Source organism: Pongo pygmaeus, chromosome 1 (genome assembly GCF_028885625.2).
Source record: "Pongo pygmaeus isolate AG05252 chromosome 1, NHGRI_mPonPyg2-v2.0_pri, whole genome shotgun sequence".
Classification (NCBI taxonomy): Eukaryota; Metazoa; Chordata; class Mammalia; order Primates; family Hominidae; genus Pongo; species Pongo pygmaeus.
In genome coordinates, this window is record NC_072373.2 from 228,672,432 (window position 1) to 228,691,880 (window position 19,449).

Genomic DNA, 19,449 nt, shown 5'->3' on the forward strand with positions numbered 1-19,449 from the left:
ATTGCCCAAGGCCACACAGTTGCAGATTTGGGATCCAAGTCCACCCAGCTCCAGAGCCATGTCCTCCACCCCAGTGACACCACCTGGGCAGAGCCGCCCCACCCAGGCCAGGCAGAGGCTGCTGCAGACCTGGTCCCCCACCTCACCTGACACCACTCCCTCAAGTGTGGGCCTTGACACCCTGGTTTGTTTGTTTGTTTGTTCTGTTGAGACAGAGTCTCACTATGTCACCCAGGCTGGAGTGCAGTGGCACCATCTTGGCTCATTGCAACCTCTGCCACCTGCCAGGTTCAAGCGATTCTCCTGCCTCAGCCTCCCAAGTAACTGGGATTGCAGGTGCTTGCCACCACACACAGATAAATTTTTGTATTTTTAGTAGAGACAGGGTTTCACCATGTTGCCCAGGCTGGTCTCAAACTCCTGATCTCAGGCGATCCACCCGCCTCAGCCTCCCGAAGTGCTGGGATTACAGGAATGAGCCACCGTAGCTGGCCAGATGCTCCAGTTTAAAACATGTATTTCTACTGAAATAGCTCCAACCTCTGGGTGGCGGGGGGCAGGGGTGCTGAATCTGCATTTTCCTCCGTCCAGGGGGATGTGAAGCTGCTACAGCTCCAACCAGGACTCTCAGCCCCATCTGAGCCTCCTCAGAGCAGCTGGTGGGGCCCGGAGCCTGCAGAGCCACTGATCCTGGGATGCGTTCCAGGGCCCAAGCCCATGGCCCTTTCCCCGCGCCAGGAAAGGAGCCACGTACAACAGTTTGACGAAACAAGCGTTCTGGAGGCCCCAGCTGCCTTCTGGGGCAGCAGTGATGTGACTTGTGGTTGGGAACCAGGAGCAGCCGCTCTCTGAGAATGGAGTGAGGCCCGTCCAGGGCTCCAGCACCTCTCTTGGTCGCCTGTGGAGCCAGGACCCCACCCAGGGAGAGACTGGATGGTGGGGAGCCAGGAGGCTGTGCTAGAGGGGATGGTGGGGAGCCAGGAGGCTGCGCTAGGGGGCCTGTGGGACCCCAGCAGCGTGAGGTCCAGGGCCTGCCTCGGGTGGGGGTGCTAGGGGTGGAGCACACGGCCACAGTAGGGGGCTGAAGGGCGACCCCCGACAAAAAACACATCCACATCCCAGAGCCTGTGAATTTGGCCTTATTTGGAAAAAAGGTCTCTGAGGATGTGCTTCAGTGAAGGGCCCGGCGCTGAGGAGATCGTCCTGAATGACCCAGGCAGGCCCCAAATCCTTACAGGAGAAAGAAGACTCGAGGCGCAAGAGAAGATGGAGAGAAGGGTGAGGGAAGACAGGCAGAAGCAGGAGGCGGCCACAACCCAAGGGACGCCAGAGCCACCAGAAGCTGGAGGCGGCCAGGAAGGTCCTCCCTGGGAGCCTGCAGAGGGAGCGCGGCCCCACCCACACCCTGACCTCAGACTTCTGGCCTCCAGGACTGCGAGAGAATAAGTGTGCGGCGTTTTCAGTGGCCAGTGCACGGCAGCGGGTCCCAGCAGCCGCAGGAAACACCTGCCCCCATGTCATGGTGCTCCAGACACCCGGGGCACCTGGCGCTCCAGGAGGGCAAGGGCAGCCCGGCTGTCAGCAAAGCCTTCCTGACAAGGGTCACCTTTGCCTGGGTTTGGCTGCCTGAAGGCTGCCACCAGGGAAAAAGGACCACAGCATCCGGGGGCACCATGCCCTCCGCCCGCAGGCACTGCGGCACGGCCCGGTCTGAACGATGTCACTGGCTCTCCTGGTACTGCAGGGGAGGGAGGGATAAGCAGGGGCCGAGTGCCCTGCCAAGGTCCCGAAGCCAGGCAGGGACGGAAAGACCTCAGGCCTTGCCGCGGGGCACATGCATCCTCGGGGAATACATCCTCTGTATTGCCCAGTTCCCGGTCGGCTGGTCCCCGGTGGGCTGAGGGAAAGACCCCAAAGACTCACAGAGCAGCTGCCCCAAAGTGGGCAGACCGGGCCACATCAGGGAGGAGTGAGGCCAGGTTACCACCGCTGAAGCTCCGGTCAGGCGTCTCCCTGGGCCCAACCTGAGAGATCAAGCTGGGGACATTTCAGCAACTTGCCCCCACCCCCCAAGCCCTTCCTGCCTTCCAGTCTCTCCAGGGTCAGCAGCTCAGTCACAGTCAAGGGTCACAGTGGAGCTCCGGGTCAGCAGCCCCTCCCTAGAGCTGCAGGCCCTCAACACCGGCGGCTGTCTCTGGAAGTCTCTGGAATCTCCACCCACTATGCATGTCCCTCCTTGCTCCTCAGTGGGAGGGCACCCTGTGAGCACAGCAGAACCTGGGGGAGGGGAGGGGGAGCCCTGAGAAGGCTGGCTTAGCCCCTTCCGCCGTCTTGGGAGTGACTGTGCAGCTGTGTGCAGGTGTGTGCGGAACACAGGTCCAGCGATCCGGGAGAAGGAGCTGAAGGCAGAGTGGTCCTGGAGGATGCGGGTGAGGTGAGCAAATGGGCCTCCCTCCACAGACTTGGGGCCCCACCCCGCAGCCACCCTAGCCCTGGAACCCCCTTGGGTCCCTCATTTCTGCCATCAAGCCTGGCTCCTCGTGGAGCCTCACCCACAGGGTCTGATCTGCACTGGGAGCTCAGAAGGCAGGTGTGAGGAGCCTGCTCCCATCTGCGGGGGTGGAGACCCCGGAATCGACACCCAAAGGCTGCTGGGAGCACATGAAGGGGTGGGAGAGGAAGGCAGGAAGAGGAGACCTGAGGGCGGCTCTGAGGCTGGGGTGGGTACCCTCCACCACCTCCACCTCGGCCAGGCCACCGTGCTGCCTGAAGCTGGCCCCGGAGAGGTGCTCGTGCACGGGCACACAGGTGTGCACGCACACATGAAGCTGCAGGGGCAGGAGGAGGAAGAAGCCCCAGCCCAGACACGGCCCAGCCCTGGGGAGCATGAGGCAGTGAAGGGACGCTCGCATTCCTGCCGGCTCTGACCCCTCTGCAGGCCCTGACCCCTCTGCCGGCTCTGACCCCTCTGCAGGCCCTGACCCCTCTGCATGGGCCCAGGTTGGCCAGCTCTCAGCTGGGCTGGGCAGCCGAGGCAGCCGCCTTTGTCCCTTTGTGCTGGGCGAGTGGAAAGGACAAAAGCTGTTCTCCCGGCTGGCTAGCTGCTGCCGCCGGAGATGTCTCCAGGAGCCCTTCCTCCCTCTGCCTCCAATGTGCGCCTGTTACACAACAGAACTAAGAATAATCCGGAGGGCGGTCAGAGTCGGAGCTGCCCCGCCTCCTGGGACCCCTGCAGCTGAGGGGAGGGAGGAGCCCGAGGCCCCTGCTTCTGCCTGGGGCCCCAGTCTGTCAAGGGCCACCCCACCCCCAGCTCCGGGAGACCTGGCTGCAGAGTCTTAACTCCAGCCTCAACCCCCAACTCGCAGGCAGGGCTGAGCCACAAGTGAATGGAGGGCAGGTGGCAGTGGAACCCCAGAATCCAGTGTCCCAGTGGAGCCTGTGACAACCCCAGAGCGGGCAGCAGCGGGGAAGCTGGGCCTTCAGTGGGTGCACTGATGTCCAAGCCCCCAGTGGCCACCCCTTCCTGGCAGCCAGGGGCAGCACCCAGGCTAGGACTGCAGTGGACAGGGAAGCAGGACGGGGGTGGGAAGGCCAGCCAGGCAGCGGGAGGGACCCTCTGGGCTGGTCCTCAGCCCCCCTCCTGTCGGTGTGCCCATCACTGGAGCAGGTGGCAGGCAGCTCTCGGGGCTCTGGCATGGGGCTCGGGCCAGGCTCCCTCCGTTCCTGGACAGACGGCACTGTGGGTGCGACAGTTAGCAGCTAATGAAGTGGTCCTATTAGGCGCAGAGTAACAGAAGATACACAAATTGGTCCGAAGCTCTTCATGTGTTGTGGACATTAAAAATTAAAATCCAATTACAACTTGTATTGTCAGACCTGGCTGCTGCGGCTTACGGCAATCCGTGTGTGCGGTGCAGATTATGTAACCTGAACTCCAGCAGCAAGAGTGAGGGCCTCGGGAACCGGGCTGCCAGGCCCCCACCACCACCTAGGAGGGTCTGTAGGGGGTCTCTCCTGCCTACCAGCTCCTCTGCCTCCCCCCTCTGGGCAGGGTCCCTACCTGGTCACCCACAGGAGGGGCCGCTGCCAACCTGTCCCCACCCTCCCCCGTACCCCCAGCTGTTCCCCACCCACAGCCAGCTCTGCCAGAGGCTGGACATCAGGCCTGACCTTAGCCTCATGCTCAGGGATCTGAGGCCAATGCCACCAGACCGAGCCCCGAGCCCCGAGTCTTTCACACACTGTCCAGCAGACACACTCCCACCAGTTCCCCAGCCACTGCCTAGGCCTGTTCCAGCCTCTTCTCTCACTGCCCTGGGTTCCCTGGGGACATGCCAAACAGGCGCCAGTCTCCCTCCCTGCCTCGTCCAGACGAGGCTGCAGGCTCAGCTCTCTCACCTCCCAGAGGGCAGGGCCATCAGGCGTTCAGCCTCAGGGAAGGGGCCTGTGGGGACCCTCAGCACAGCCACAGGTACCCACTTGCCCAGTGCACACCTGCCTCCCTCATCCTTTCCAGACCCCAGACCCTCCCCTAGGGCAGTGCAGAGAATGTGGCCCTGGCTTAAGTGCAGAGGGAACGTGGTGGGGGCCAATTTAGAGCCGACTTCTCCCATCAGCTCAGGGTACTAGGGGAGACCAACAGGCTGGCTTCTGTCCCCATCAACCAAGCAGGAGGTAGGACAGTGGACTCTGCTCTCTGACTTGCCCCTCCCCGGCCTCCCATGGTGCCTGAATCCCCTCTGAGGCTGCATCTCGCTGAAGGAGTCTCTAGGATCAGACACCCAGGCAGGCAGACACCATGGGCTCCCCAAGACAGGGGTGTTGGGGCACCGTGACCCTGCCTCAACAGACCAAAGTATCAGGGGACGAAGGGGACGCCGATCGGGTCCATTCTCATGGAGGGAGAAGGCCATGGGGGAAGGGCAGTTCCAGTGGTCTCAGTGGGGATCAGTGGCCACCTTGGCTGTCTCCAGTGTCACCAACAGTGTGGGAGGCGGAGAGCGGAGGGGAGGGGAAGCCTCTTATCTCCTTGGCATCTTCCTCCACCAGCTCCAGCAGAGCCCATCTCCTCTAAAGAACACCCTGTAGCTCTGCCGGCAGGTCCAGAGCCCAGGAGGCCCCTCAGCAGTGGACACTCAGACACTTCCCCCTCCCGTGTCCTACAGACCATCCAGCAGGGCCGCCCCAGGGCCTCCTGAGCTCCCGCCTGCCCTGGCAGTGCCCGCTGCACCCCACCTGCTAGTGTGGGGAGAGGCCGGCTCCCCCCAGATGCGCACCTGCAGCCCAGGCAGATGTGCCATGCGGCAAGTCCACGCAGCACCTCCCTGACCGACACAGGGTGCCCTGCGGCACCATCCGGCAGGGATCGGGGTGCCTGGCCTGGGCTCAGCAGGGGTCATTCTCAGCACGGTCACAGCCCCAGTACGACCTCCGCGGAAGCCCGGGGAAGGAAAGTTTGCCGAGGGGCAGCCCCCAGATCTCCCACCCCGCACCTGAGGCCGCCGGGAGAGCTCAAGACGGCTCCGCCCATCCCGCCCACAGTCCCGCGCCCGCACCCCTGCCCGTGCCACCGCGATCCGAGCCTCCGCTCCCGAGTCTGAAGCCCAGGCAGCTCAGCCCCGACCCGCACCGGGGCTGCGGCGCCCCCGCGCGTCCACCCGCGCATCCCGGTTGGCAGCGGCGCAGCGGCAGGAGCGGCACCTACTGTGCTTCTGCGGGGCGGCTCCCGCGTCCATTGTCTCCGTGGCGGCGGCAGCGAGGGCAGCGAGGGCGGGGGCTGCGGGCCGGGAGGCGCAGTCAGCGGCCGGGCTCGGGCTTGGGCTGGGGCTCGGGCTCCCGCGGCATCGCCCCGCCAGCTCGGGCGGCCCGCGGCGGGCTGTGCGCGGTGACACTGCGCCCCGTGGAGGCGCCGCGCGAGGAGCGCGCTGTCACTCGTGCCGCCCGCACCACACCCCCTGCCCGCCCCACGCCGGGAGGGGGCCGGGGGCGCGGGCTCCGCGGCGGGCACCGGGCGGGGGGCAGATCGGGCGCAACCGGGCGAGCGCGGCTCACAGAACAGGTGGGGCGCGGGGCGCACGGCGGGGCCAGCCGGCCCGCCCTGCGCCCGCCGCAGCCAAAGTACTTTCTCCGCAAAGATGCTCCCGCGGACTTCCGCTCCCCACACCTCCCCCTCCGCCTCCCTCCGGCTCCCCGTGGCCCCAGCCGGCGGGACCGGGAAGGGGGCGGGGCCGAGAGCGCTTCCCATCTCCAGGCTGGGCGTTTGCCCAGGCGCTGGGAGAAGCCAAGACAGGAGCCTCGGCGACATTAGAACCCACCCCCCACCCCCATCACCCTGGCGTTTGAGGACTGGGGACTGGGCCACCCCTTCCCCATTTGAGGACTGGGGCCTGGGCCACCCCTCCCCCAACTAAGATGTCAGGGGCACATGCAGACCCTTGCAGAAGTGCCTGGGACTGCTGAGGAGGGGGTATGGCCCAGCCCCAAGAGGGTGGCAGGGCACCCTTAGCTCCCATCGGGCGGCCAGCCCACCCACCTCTTGGGGGAGGGAGCTTGGTGCTGCCTCCTGTGCCCCCAGGGAGAACCAGGATGACCATTCCCCTGGGCAGATCCCCAGCCCCACACCAATCAACTCTTCCACTGTTCCAGACCCCGGAGGCCCAAAGCAGCCACAGAAACAGGCCCTAGACCCTGGGGACCCACCCTGCCCACCAGGCTTCTCTGCTTCCAGGCACTTCGTCCCTTCCCCACTCTGCTGCAGACAGCCATGAAGCAGGAGGCAGGAGACAAGTCAAGAGAGACTGCCCAGCTCTGGCCTGTGTCCAGAGAGGCCTCAGCTCCCCCAGGTCTGCCTTGGCCACAGAGCCGAGAGGCAGAACTTTCCCAACAGACCCTCCTGGCAGACTCTGGAACAAGAAGGGCTCCTGCACTCAGAGCCCCCCCAGTTTACCCACAAGGCCAGCCTCCAGCCTTAGAGGGAAGCCACAGCATTCACCCTAGGGCAGCCCCGTGCACCCATACCATGCTGCTTCTGCACCCAAGGGTCCCTGGACTTTGTTCTCTTGGTCTAATATGAGTGGTTCAGACTGAGAGGGGGTCTTCACCAGAGCTGAGAAAGGGGCACAGGCCACTAAGGACACACACGTCCCTGAGCCCGTCAGCTCTGCCTGCCAGGGAGAGGAAAGGCTGAGTCTGAGATGAGGCCCGAGATGGGCGCCAAGCTGGGAGCCAGGGAGGAGGCCGGGGTGGGGTAGGGGTGCGTGGGAGCGTGTCACTCGGGACCAGTGTTGCCAGAGTTTCTATTTTGCTCTCCAAAGCAGACCCGGCCCACCATCTGGCCCTGGCACAGTGGCTGAAGAGGAGACAGAAGACACAGGTGCACGTCCTGGATCCTCACAGATTCACGAGAGGCCTCAGTCTCCCCTCCAGGCCTCAGTTTCCCCAGGAATAGACCTGCTGGTGTCTGTGGTTCTTTCCCGATTGCTGAAGCCCAGGAGGTTTCTGACTCCCCCAAGCCATCTATTGCTTGGCTGTGCCCCAGAGCCTGGGGCATGGTCAGGATTCCTTCTGGTGCAAAGCTCACCGTGGAGAGACTGCGTCCTGCCGCCTGCAGGGCCAGCTCCGCTCCCGAGGCTTTCTGCTTTCCAGGAGCACCAGGCAGTGCCATCTCCACACAGCCCTGGAGACTCTGTGTTGGGTGTGTGTTCCCAGATGTTTCACCTGGCTGAGGCTGGGCGGGCTCTAGCGGCCTCTGCCCAGGACCATGAGCCTGCAGTGAAGCCTCTGTCATCACTACCCTGAGGGGCTGACAGAGCCCTGCACCCTGAGGTGTGGCTGCCTTAATGGGGGCTGTGGATGGAAGGCGAAGAGAGCCGCTCCTCCCCCGGTGAACCGTGCGGCAGCTCCTGGGCTTCTCCTCCAAGGAAAGGCTGGCTCCTGGCTGCCCTGGCCACACCGGCACACGGGACTCCCAGACTCCACCCTGGCTTCCTCTCCTGGGGTGCTGGCTCCTGCAGCTTCTCTGCTTACCCCTACACCAGGGACCTCATGCCCAGGCCAGGGCAGAGCTGCCGCTCCTCCCTCTCCTTCGCAGGAGGAAACCCCGCCGTGACAGCATCAGCTGGTCTGGGATCCCAAAGAGAGAGTGGACTCAGCAGATGAGTGGAGGACGGACGTGCCAGTCGACGCTCAGAAACGTGCAGGAGGAATAAATGAGGTGTGGGTGAATGAAAGAGTACCCACAGAGCTCTGTGCTGTGAATGAACGTGCCCAGGCTCCTGCCCACCCCATGCCTCCACGCTCAGCACCCCCCAGCGCAGGCCCAGGAGCTGGCAGAAGCCAAGCCCAGGCCGGATGAGACGCCTGCTTGGAGCTGGGAGTCGCTCTGGGACCATACCTGTGGTGCCAGCGCCTCTTGGCTTCTGAGGCTTCACAGCAGGGGCTGGCAGGGGGGCTGGCAGGGGGGCTCTCTCCTCCACTTTTCCCATCCCCCGGCCCTCTAAGGGCTTTTCTCAGTTGAAAGCTTGAGCACCCCCTTCACTACCTGGCTTAGAGACCACCTGGAGCCGGGTGCAGTCAGGATGGGAACCCGCCCCCTCCACTTCTTGGGCACCTGGAGCGGGCAGTGCCCGCTGAACCATGCTCATCTGTACCCCTTTTCCCAGACAGCATGGTCACGGGCAGTTTCCTGCGGGCAGGACCACCTGGGCACAGCCAGATCTTGGCAGTTGTGGAGCTCAGTGGCCTCAGATGAGACCCCAGGAGGAAAGACCCACAGCCTTCCATTCCCAGGGGGACGTGGCCAAGCACCAGGGACCCAGGGACAGAGGCAGAGAGACGACACCAACAGCAATGAGACAGAAACCTGGCCTCCTGCATGAAGCCAAAACTGAAATGCACATTGGAAACCATGAAAGAAATCTCCATCCAGAGCCAGAGGCTCAAGAATCCCTGGTCGAAGCATGCAAGATCCCTGGGCAGGTCGGGCAAGGCCAGCGACAGACATGGAGAGAGGCCGCCTGCTCACGGCGGACTGTGTGGAGACACCCACCACCATCACCGGGTGCTCCTGGGGGCAACTCCAGCAGCCAGGGCACACCGCCTGCCCCCCACCCGAGAGCCTTCCCAGCTCCAACCCTCCCAGCCAGTCTTCCTTCCCAGGCGCTCCCAGATGGGCCACTTCCTGGGCCGTACCCACAGACCCCATCTGGCCTGCAGGCCTCACTCCAATACACCCACCCCTGCAGCTGGACCGCAGGCTACATCGGACCCCTCAGCCTGGCACCCAGGGCCCTGTGGACTGGCTGCAGCTGCCTTCTCTACCCTGTTTTGCCCTTCCCTCATAGACACTCCACCAAGACTGACTCCCCCTTCTCCACAGGCCCCCTGCCCACCCCTGCCTGGTTTCCAAGGTCAGGAACAAGGCACCTCCTCTGGGAAGCCTCCCTGGTTGCCTTGTCCGCCGCAGTGTCCCGGACATGACCTTGCCCTGATTTTGAGTCTGCCCTTCACATTAAGATCGTGAGGTCCCTGCAGGCAGGGAGCCGCGTGCCCGCTGCCCTCGAACACTCTGGCGAGGCCTGGCTGCGGTGTCTCTCAAGCAATGCCTTTCCTCAGTGGAGAAGAATCCAGCCGGACTCTGACGGGCTCTCCCCATGGACGCCGGGACTCTCCCCCGAGGGCAACAGTGTCAGCCCCAGGTAAACAGATGGCTCAGGGCCAGAGACCTGGGCGGGAGGTCTCAGAGGCCCTTCTGCAGCCTGAGGTCACCGTGGAGGACAGACAGCCCAGAGAGGCACAGCTGAGCACTGCAGAGAGAGCAAGTGCACGCAACTCAATCAATGGGCTTAATTGGGTAAACGTGCAATCCTCAGCAGCTAAATTTAGAAAGTGTGTGTTTCATTTTCCACCAGCATCTGGTCTGAAGACATCCCGTTCTCAATCAGAACTCAAGACAACGAACGGGTGGGATGGGATCAGCTGCCCCTGGCTCAGCTTCCCATGAACAGGGCCCAGAACCCGGGGGCAGCCCTGGGGTCAGGAACCACGTCTGGCCAGCACTGGGGTGGGTGGGAGCCCACAGGGCAGGGCTGAGCCTCCTGCTCCGAGACCCCCAGGCACCTTGCTGCATGGGCTGGTGCCAGCGAGAAGGGTGAGGACACTCTCAGGGGGCCAAAGGTCTTTATAGGCACTGCCTGCCCTTAGGAATCTTTGAGGCCTGACACACCCTTTTCTCTGAGGGGGAAACTGAGGCACACAGAGAGAAAGGCACCTGCCCAGGGTCCCCAGAGACATGGTATCCTGCCTTGAAACAGCCTCTCTCATTGGCAAGGGAGATATTTCTGTCCAGGTCTAGCAAGACAGGGACCCTGGGAGCTGGGTCAGGGCTGGGAGGGCATAGTCAAAGCCACTTCTACCTGGAGCCACCCATGTGGCCAGAGTTGGGCTCCATCGGCCCATCCAGATCCCTGGGCAGGGCAGCCCACGCCAGCGGAGTGGGGCAAAACACTCAATGCTGCCGTGAACTGCCCTGGTTCCCCCCTGCACATGCGGCACCCCCTGAAGGCCCCCAGATCTGCAGGGAAGTTGCCCATGGGACCAGAGGCCCCTCTGGCACACAGGGAGGGTGGCAGACTGGTGGGCAGGCAGCGGGACGGGGGCTGCTCCCAGCTGGAATGATCTGAGCCAATTTGGAGGAAAATAGACCTCCAGGCTGTGGGGAGCAGGTGTTGGGAGGCGGGGGCAAGAAGGGACCTTCACCTGCCCTAGCCGCAGTGGCCAGGGGTGCTCTATCCTGGGCAATCGGCAAGGACGATGTGGAGAAGCATTGGCCCCCTCCCCTTCCTGTGGGCACCCACACCCAGAGCCCTCACGCTGCCCTCTCTGATGGAGCCCGGGGTCACGTGTGCACACCCTTGCCGGAGGTGAGCTGGAGGGGACATGGCAGGGACATGGGAGACAGTACAGGAGGGAGTGCCTCCTGGACAGACCCTCCCCTAGGCCTCCTGCTGACCTGGGCTGACCCTGGGCCCCTCGGCCTCACAGTCATGCCCCAGGGGTGCCAGGGGGCAGAGACTGGTGGGACCCAGGGACACTGGGCCCTGCCCTTTCTTCTTACCCCACGCCAGCCGGGCCTACTGCATGCTTCCTTGTAAACCAACTGTCGCCTGCACAGGGCCGGGCGCCAGCGCACACCGTCTGCTGAGCGCCGTTCGTCTCCGCGCTTGCTCATTTCCGCAGCTGCCAACAGGCACGCTGTGAGCCTTCCCAGGGCTCTGAGCCAGGTGGCTGGGAGCGCAGTATGACCCTGCCCTGGGGGAGGCCTCAGGCCAGGGACCTGCAAAGCCGGCACACAACCAAGTTGCCTAGAACTTTACTAACGCTGAGGCAGCAAGTGCCAGGCGGGCCTGGAGGGACCTTGGCGGCCGCTCAGTTGGGGTGGGGTGGCAGAGGCAGGCAGGGGCCAGATCGTGGAAGGCCTTCGAGGCCAAAGAGGAGGCGGTGAGAGGCGAGTTCCGGAAGACCACTGAGATGGACGGCCGTGTGTGGGTGCATGGGTGTATGTATTGTGTGTGCACGTGTGTGGTTTGGAGGCATGTGAACATGTGTTGTATGTACACGTGTTTCCCTACGTGTGTGTGGGGGGGTGGGTATACATATGTGTGTGCACGTATGTGTGTGGTGTGCACACGTATGTGTGTGGTGTGCACACGTGTATGTGCATGTCTGCACAAATGTGTGTGCCTTCGTGTGTGCGTGTGCGTGTGTGTATTGCCTGTCCCTAGAGGGAGAGGCAGGGAGCAGGCCACCTGGCTATGGCCCCTGCTTAGCCAGGTGTGACTTGAGGGTGGTTCTGAAGGGGTGGAGGCTGCAGGGGTGGAACAAAGAGGGGGACGTGGGACAGGAGAGAAATCCCCAGGGTGAGTCGGATGGTGGGTGGGAGGGTGTTCCCAGGATCTGGACCCCCCAGTTGCGGTGGGTGCTATTTGCCCAGCAGGGAGGCCTGGAGTCGGGGTCTGAGGTTGAGTCTTCAGGGATGATGAATTTGAGATTTCGGTTGGGTAGAGCTGTCCAGCTGGCCAGAGGAGGTCTAAGTCAGTCTTGGACAGGAGTAGGGGCTGCGCACCGCGTGGAGCAACCCTAGAGAATGTGGGGGGCTCTGGAACAGGAGTCTGTGCTCGGAGAGAAGGGGCTCGCAGCCCACCAAGGCACCGAAATTGGCAGAGTGACCCCGGGCCATAACCCAAGCCTGCTCCCTCCCAGCCAAGCCCTCCATGACCCGGGGCCCTGCTCTGGCCTTGCTGCTCCCTCATCTGCCCGCTGGGCCCCGGGGCAACACTGAGCACCTGACCCATGGGGTCTGCCCTGCTCCGCAGAAGGCGAGAGGCCTGGTGGCCCTGTCTGGGCTGAGGACTGTGGGAGGGTCTTGGGAGCAAAGCCCCGGGGAGGGGCCCCAGCAGCACCTCAGGTCCCCATGCTCACTCCCACCCAAGGTGCACCCTGGCCCCAGAGCTCCCCACGAGGCCTCAGCTGGGTGGTCTCTTGGGACGCTCTAACCAGATGGGCCATGCTGCCCACACCCTCCCCTGCCTGCAGGTCACCCACCCTGGCCCAGGAAGACCAGCCCTGCCCTCTTCACCAGACTCCAGGAGCCACTGTGCCTGGGACAAGGCTGCATGTGCCCACTCAGTGCCAGTTTCCAGGGCACTAGGAGAAGGGACTAGCCTGACCCTCGGGCCATGCCTGCCAGCACAGCCTGCACAGCCACCCATCCCTGCCTCTCCAGGCCTCCCAGGAGACAGAGCCACAGGTGACAGCCAAGCCCTGGGGAGCCACCACTGACCTTGGAGGGAGGAGGGAGGAGGGAGGAGGGAGGAGGGAGGAAAGGTGGAGGGAGGAAGGAGGAAAGGAGGAGGGATGAAGGGAGGAGGGAGGAAGGGAGGAGGGAAGAAGGAGGAGAGGAGGAGGGAGGAAGGAGGAGAGGAGGAGGGACGAAGGAGGAGAGGAGGAGGGAGGAAGGAGGAGAGGAGGAGGGAGGAAGGAGGAGAGGAGGAGGGAGGAGGGAGGAGGAGAGGAGGGAGGAGGGAGGAGGAGAGGGAGGAGGAGAGGAGGGAGGAGGGAGGAGGAGAGGAGGGAGGAGGGAGCAGGGAGGAAGAGAGGAGGGGAAGAGGGAGGAAGGGAGGAGTGGAGGAGGGAGGGAGGAGGGGAAGAGGGAGGAGAGAGGAAGGGAGGAGGGGAGGAGGGAAGAAGGGAGGAGGGAGGAGAGAGGAGGGAAGCGGGAGGAAGGGAGGAGGGGAGGAGGGCGAAGGGAAGAAGGGAGGAGGGAGGAAGAGAGGAGGGAGGAAAGGAGGAGGGGCCATCACTCTTTTCCTGGCCAGAGGGAGAGAGATGATGAGAGCCCAAGTCTCAGCAGCAAATTCAACCCCACACTGGGCAGAGCAGGTGTCCCCAGCTGAGCCCCCCAGGTGTGGGGCCACTCACTCCAGGCTGAGCTGAGCCTCCCGTCGCAGGGGCTCTGGACCCCAGCTGCCCACAGTTCATCATCTTCTCCACCCTGGCTGTATTCCACAGCCATCAAAGGACCCTGGAAACCCAGTCTCCCCTCCTGGAGATCACAGCTGGCCAGGCGTGCTGTGGGCTCTGAGAGCCGTGTCACGCTGCACTCGGGCCCTGCCAGCCAGCAATTATTCCCACCTCTGTCCTCCCCAGGGACCCCATTGAGGTCCCCAGCCCCTTCCCCAGTCCCTGCAAAGAGAGGCCCCCACGCCTGCTATCCCCGCCTCACTAACACGTGCATCCAGCCTCCAGCCATTTGGAACCTAAAACAGCTTTGCTGGTGCCCTCTGACTACCCAGGGTGGTGTGAGATCACCTGTCAGCCCAGAGCCCGGGGACCCTGGGCATGAGCCTCACTCCCCTATCCTCTGTGAGGAAACACCCCGAGCCCAGGTGCCCTCCCTGCAAGAGGCAGCACCCAGGCCCCACCCCCCACGGCCCCTGCCCAGCCTCTGGCCTGCTCACTGTCCGCAGGTGACAGGGTTTCCTGGAAGAAAGGTCTTCACCCCCGGGACCATCTTCCACATGCTCTCCTTCATCCTGGTGAGCTCCACCCCTCCTCCCAGCAGAGCTCCTGGACTGCCCACTTCTCTGCAGCCCAGGCAGGACCACCCGGGTCAATGCACCTGCCTCCTACTGCTGACAAAGCCAGGTCCCTGAACCCCGGTGTTCTGCCCGGCCTGCTGTGTGCTGAGGCTCGCAGGCCACGGACTTCTCAGAACAAATCCTCCCTGAGAAGCCAGCTCTGGGCCACGGGGACACACTTCTAGGGGCCTGCCTTCCCGTGCGGGCTCAGCTCTCATGGGCAGCCTGGGCACAGCATGGGCGCCCGAGGACATACACAACCCACAGCTGATCCTGTCCGGGGGTGGTTTCCACAGGGAGCCTCGATTTCCAGGTGAAGCACATCATCAGTGCACGTGGCACCAGGGAGAGGAGCTTGCATGGCCCGAGTGGGGACACAACTGGCGAGGCTCTCCCCACCTTTCGTGCGGCTGGCAGCCCGGGCAGCCTGGGGCTCCTCTGCTGGCTGTGGGGGGAAAGGGGTTGCTGGAAGCCAGGCCCTTGCCACACTTGGCCCTTCCAGGACTGGAGGGTCCCACGGCCCAGTGTCCAGGGTTCTGCATCTCAAAGGAGAGTCAGGGCCCCCGAGGCCAGTGACGGAGCTTGTGCCGCCCAGACCTGGCGGCAGCTGCTTTGTCTACAGAGGCAGCGTTTAATTTTGCTTTCCACAACCAGACTGCATTCTGGATACAGCTGCGGAGACAGATAAGGAACCTGTGCATGAGGGAAATACACCCCTGCCAGAGCCCCTGTGGGTGCCCGGGAGAGAAGGGGCCCCACGGCACAAGGAGCCGGGGCCACTTTCCCAGGTCGTAGATGGCTGTGAAGGTGAGTCCGTGTGTCCTGCCTCCTTCTAGAAAAGCCTCTGACCTGGCTTCAGGCAGGGACTGACCCGGGGAAGGCGCGGTGCCCCCTGCACAGGTGCCCAGGCGAGGCCCCCGCCGGCCCCTGACACACCCAGCCACCTCCCTTTGTTGCTCAGTAAGAAGCTGAAGGTGGGAGCCTCAAAGAGCTCGGTGCACACACATCAAACGCCACCCAGGGAGACCCGCAGCCTCCAAGGAAACAACGGGAGACCCGCCACGAAGCCGGATGCGCAATGCCTGTGAAAGAACCTCATGCGACATTGATGACAGCAGCGCATCGAGTTTCCTGGGTGCCCGGGGGAGACTGCACTGCTGCCCCCTCGGAGCATGAGGCAGACACTCAAAGCCGGGCTCCAGGGGAAAATTCAAAGGTTCGAAGGGACCAAACGGCCAACATCATCCAGGACCCCCAGCGTGGGCGCATCTGGGGAGGGAGTCGATGGCTCTGAGGAGGTTGGGGAGCAGGCAGGGGCTCTGCCTCACCCAGGCACACAAAGGCACGAAGGAGCAGGGAGAGGTGGATGGCAATGGCTGGTCTGATTTTCTCCCTTGTCTTTTTCTGTATTTTCCAAAGCATCTCCTCTGAGTGAGTCTTGCTTTCATGATCAGGGAAAAAAGAAACATACAAGAGCCGCCAACATAAGAGCCGGTGTAGAGTCAGAGGGAAAACGCAGATCTGAGTGAACTTTGAAGTCAGAAAGCCCCCGGGGAGGCTCCTGCTGTGCAGACACACCGTTCCCACCTGTGCCAGCCTCAAGGCGCCCAGACTGAGCCGCTCCAGCTCCAGCTCAGTGAGAATGGGGGGACACATACTCCAGCAGCCCTGAGCCCCAAGAGTCACAGCCTCCCACTGAAGTACTCCAGGGGACAGGAGCACACCGGCCCGGATGGGCCTCAGCAGCCCCCGGCCAAGTAGGGTCATGCTGCCAGCCTCATCCACATATCCACATGGAGATGCCAGGGAGGCCAGGCCACCAGCAGCCCCAGGTGCACACGCAGTCAGCCCCACAAAACCTGCCTGCCTCTGCTCCCAGCACCACCACCCACACCACAGCACACTGGTCCTCCCCGGACACCTGAGCACGTACACAGTGGGCACCGGGAGCCAATCTGGAAGGGGAACAGTGGAAGGAGGACCCCCCTTTACCCTTGCTGGCTCAGTATTAGGGGGCAGCCCGAAGAAGGCTCCCACCTCTGAGTTCAGTGGGGCCCTACCTCCAAGCTGTCCAGTCCTCCCAGAGGGAAACACGGCCCCAACCTCAGGGATGGGAGGGGGAAAGGGCTAGGTACTTGAAGCCCAGCCATGGGCACTGGTGGGTAACAGGCAGGCAGGGTGCCCAGGTTCTTCTGCCCAGCCCGTGTGTGCACTGGGAAGAGAAGGGAGCACTGCCACAGACCCCTCCCCACCTGACCAACGGGAAAGACCTCCAGGCACCTCCCAGGGGCAGCTCCTGTGACAGCCCCTTCAGACGGGGGAGCTGGGGACCCTCCCTGCTGTGGGAGGGCAGCAGTGTGCATCTAGGCAAGCTTGCACAGTGGGATCTGACCCTCCACCTCTGGCATCTAGCCCCAGGCACTGAGAGGCTCAGGGATCAGGAGTGAGGGCTCCCAGAGCCTGGAGGGTGCACTGTCTGGGCAGCTCAGACCCTTGTCATGCCCAGCAGGGGCCCCCGGGCCCAGGGCACTGAGTGTGGGGGCCGGGTGCACACCCCAGCCTGCGCCATGGGCCCGGCCACGTGCCCAGCAGTCATTTGCATTCTCCCCCACCCGTTAGCCCCGGGAGCTGGATCAAGCTGCTCTAAATGAAAGCCCGTTACCACGGATACACGAGAACTGGGGTAAGGCAAATTGCAGGGGACGAGGTGTGCCATCAGCCATGAGGGGCCAGCAGGGCAGGGAGCTGGCCCCAGTGCTGTCCCACGGCCCCCAACCTGGGCCCCCTGCTGTCCACCTGCCCCAGTCCCAGCCGGAGTGCTCAGTTATTCACCCTCAAGCTGCACTCCCAAGCGGACCCGACCCCCATCCCCATCACTGCCCACCGCTTCAGGGCTGAGGGTGTGAGCCAGGAGGATGAGACAGTCGCCAGCCAGGTGCCAGCCCCAGCACTGTGGGGTCCTCACCGCCTCATCTGCAGAGTGGGGCCTGGCCTCACTGTGGGCAGCCATGGCCGTGAGTCCCAGAGGAGGCAGCACAAAGCTGATGCCTGGTAAATGCACGAGGCTCCATGCAAGCCCCCCAACCTGGGACCCTGAAACCCAACAGGCAGAGCCGAGCCTGTCCTGGAGCAGGCCAGAGGCCGACACCACCCGGGGCACCTTGCCAACCACCACCCTAATGTGCACAGGTAACTGAGCTGGCATCAGTGGGGGCAGGCAACGACTCAAGGGAAAGGGACACGATTCAGGCTCAACCAAGGAGCCTCCCAGAAAGGCCCCAGGATGAGGGTAGGCCCAGCACCCAGCACAAGACTGCCCTCCCTCAGCATCCACCACCCAGGCATGGGGCGGGGACAGTAACAAGGGGTAGGGACGGAGAGGCAGGGACTGTGATGAGGGGCAGGGCCAGCAGCAGACGGGTACGCAGCAGGAGTCCCCTATCCTGGGAACCGTTGCCCCTGGACCTGATACTGTTTCTGCATATAGGACCGCTGGCTCCTCCCGCCCCCAGGCCCTGCCAGAGTTGGAAGCTCTCCAGGACTCTGGAAGCTCTGGAGGAGGGGGCGCAGCTTGCTTCCCTCCCTCATCCCATCTCCCCTTTCCCTGGTGTCCATTCCAGACAGCGCTGAAAGCCAGGGCCCCAAGCCTGGCAGGGGCTGTGTGCAGCTCCACAGGCACAGCTCCACCCTCAGATGGTGAAGACCTGTCTGGGCACATCTGGAGAATGTGGGATTAACAAGCCGGAGCCACCCCTGCAAGGTACAGGCATGCACGGACCATGAACACACACACACACGCACTTGGGCACACACCATGTAGGCACAGGTGCAGACTCTTACGAGTGCAGGCAGACACACGCACACACGCTCACCACTGCCATGGTTCTTGCCTGGGAGCAGCCGCCCAGAGAGCAGCAGGGGCCCCCAGGGGGAGCAGAAGCGGCAGATAGTGATGTGCACACACATACACACGTACACGCAGGGCAGCCAGCCACAGGCCTGCCACTCCAGGGCATCCCAGCAGAAGCTCAGGAGCTCAGGGTACCAGCTCCACACCCCAAAGTCTCCACACTAGACCCCAGAGCTATCCGCCACATCGAGAGACCTTCGCCCTTCTGACGGTGACAACATGACCAAGAAGGAAGCATCACGAGCTGCAGGGGTACCTCTCCCAGACCCTGCAGTGCAGCAGGTGGGCAGAGAGCCGTCCCCCGAGAATGAACCCATCCCCTCTCTGCCCACACGAAGGGACACACACTGAGAGCTCTTGAATTGCATGCCAGGCTCCTCTGCACGTGGCAGCCCCACCTGTCCTGGGGTGCTAGCAGAGCCCCAGTTCTCCCCAGGTGACATCACGGGACATCATGGTCACTGAACTGAACCCTGAACCATATTGTCCCTGGGCTCCAGGAAACAGAGACGCACTCAGCAGGAAAAGAACAATGTTCTCTGGCTTGGTGTGGGTAGCCAGGGCCTCACTCACCCACGGGCAGAATGTTGGCGCTCAGGAAAAGCCACCTGCTCTCCAGATCCGGCCCTGGGTCCTCAGGCGGAAGAGCTGGGCCAGGAAGGGGGCCGGCTGTCGGGGGAACCATCATGGTAGGACTGAGGACCGTCGGTGCGGGCAGCAACTGAAAGCTGGGACTGGCTGGGATCACCAGCTGGGGCCGGCCATCCACAGGAGGCAGGAGGAGGCTGCTCCCAGGTCCCTCTGCTCCCAGGGCCCCTGATGTCCCTTGTCGGGGTGTAGCCTGGGCCAGCAGCTCATCACACACCTAGAGAGAGCAAGAAGGCCAGAGGGAGTTGGTGGGTGAGGTCTGTCTAGGCAGGTGCATAACTCGGGGGAGGGAGCACAGTGTGTGCCCAGTGACCCCTGCTGGCAAGCACTGCATTGCAGCCCAGCTTCACTGCACCTTACAGGTAAATAGGCCAGCGCGGTGAGGCTGGGGAGCTGTGTCTGAAGAGTCAGGTGGGAATGACCAAAGGGCAGGGGGGGAGAGCCACAGGACTCTGCCCTGAAACCCCAAGTCTCTGGGGCAGTCACAGAGGAAGCCAGAAGACCAGGGACCCGAGGCCACAGCTTCCTCCATGCTCCAGCTGTTTCTCTGTGCTGACACTTTCCCCACAGCTTGATGAAATTCAAAGGCAAAACAGGAGTCACTTTACAGAAACCAGCCAGTCTCCCAGGAACACATTTGCAAAGCAAGAGATGCCTGGGGTGTCTCTGAGGCCAGCCCCCCCAGGCCCTCCTGCTGTGCTGGGTACAGGAGGTACTTGCCAGCCCTCATGGCACACTGGGGCCCCACGGCCCCAA

General features: G+C 63.3%; 1 protein-coding gene across 1 annotated transcript in view; it reads right to left on the reverse strand.

The window, feature by feature from the left end:
• The window catches only part of PLCH2 (phospholipase C eta 2), a 76,121-nt gene that overhangs the window by 55,616 nt on the left and 1,056 nt on the right, over positions 1 to 19,449 (reverse strand). Inside the window, exon 2 of the mRNA XM_054443784.2 lies at positions 18,619 to 18,910. Within this exon, the coding sequence (XP_054299759.1) occupies positions 18,619 to 18,733 (115 nt within the window). The 5' untranslated portion in view covers positions 18,734 to 18,910. The remainder of the gene's footprint in view (positions 1 to 18,618; positions 18,911 to 19,449) is intronic.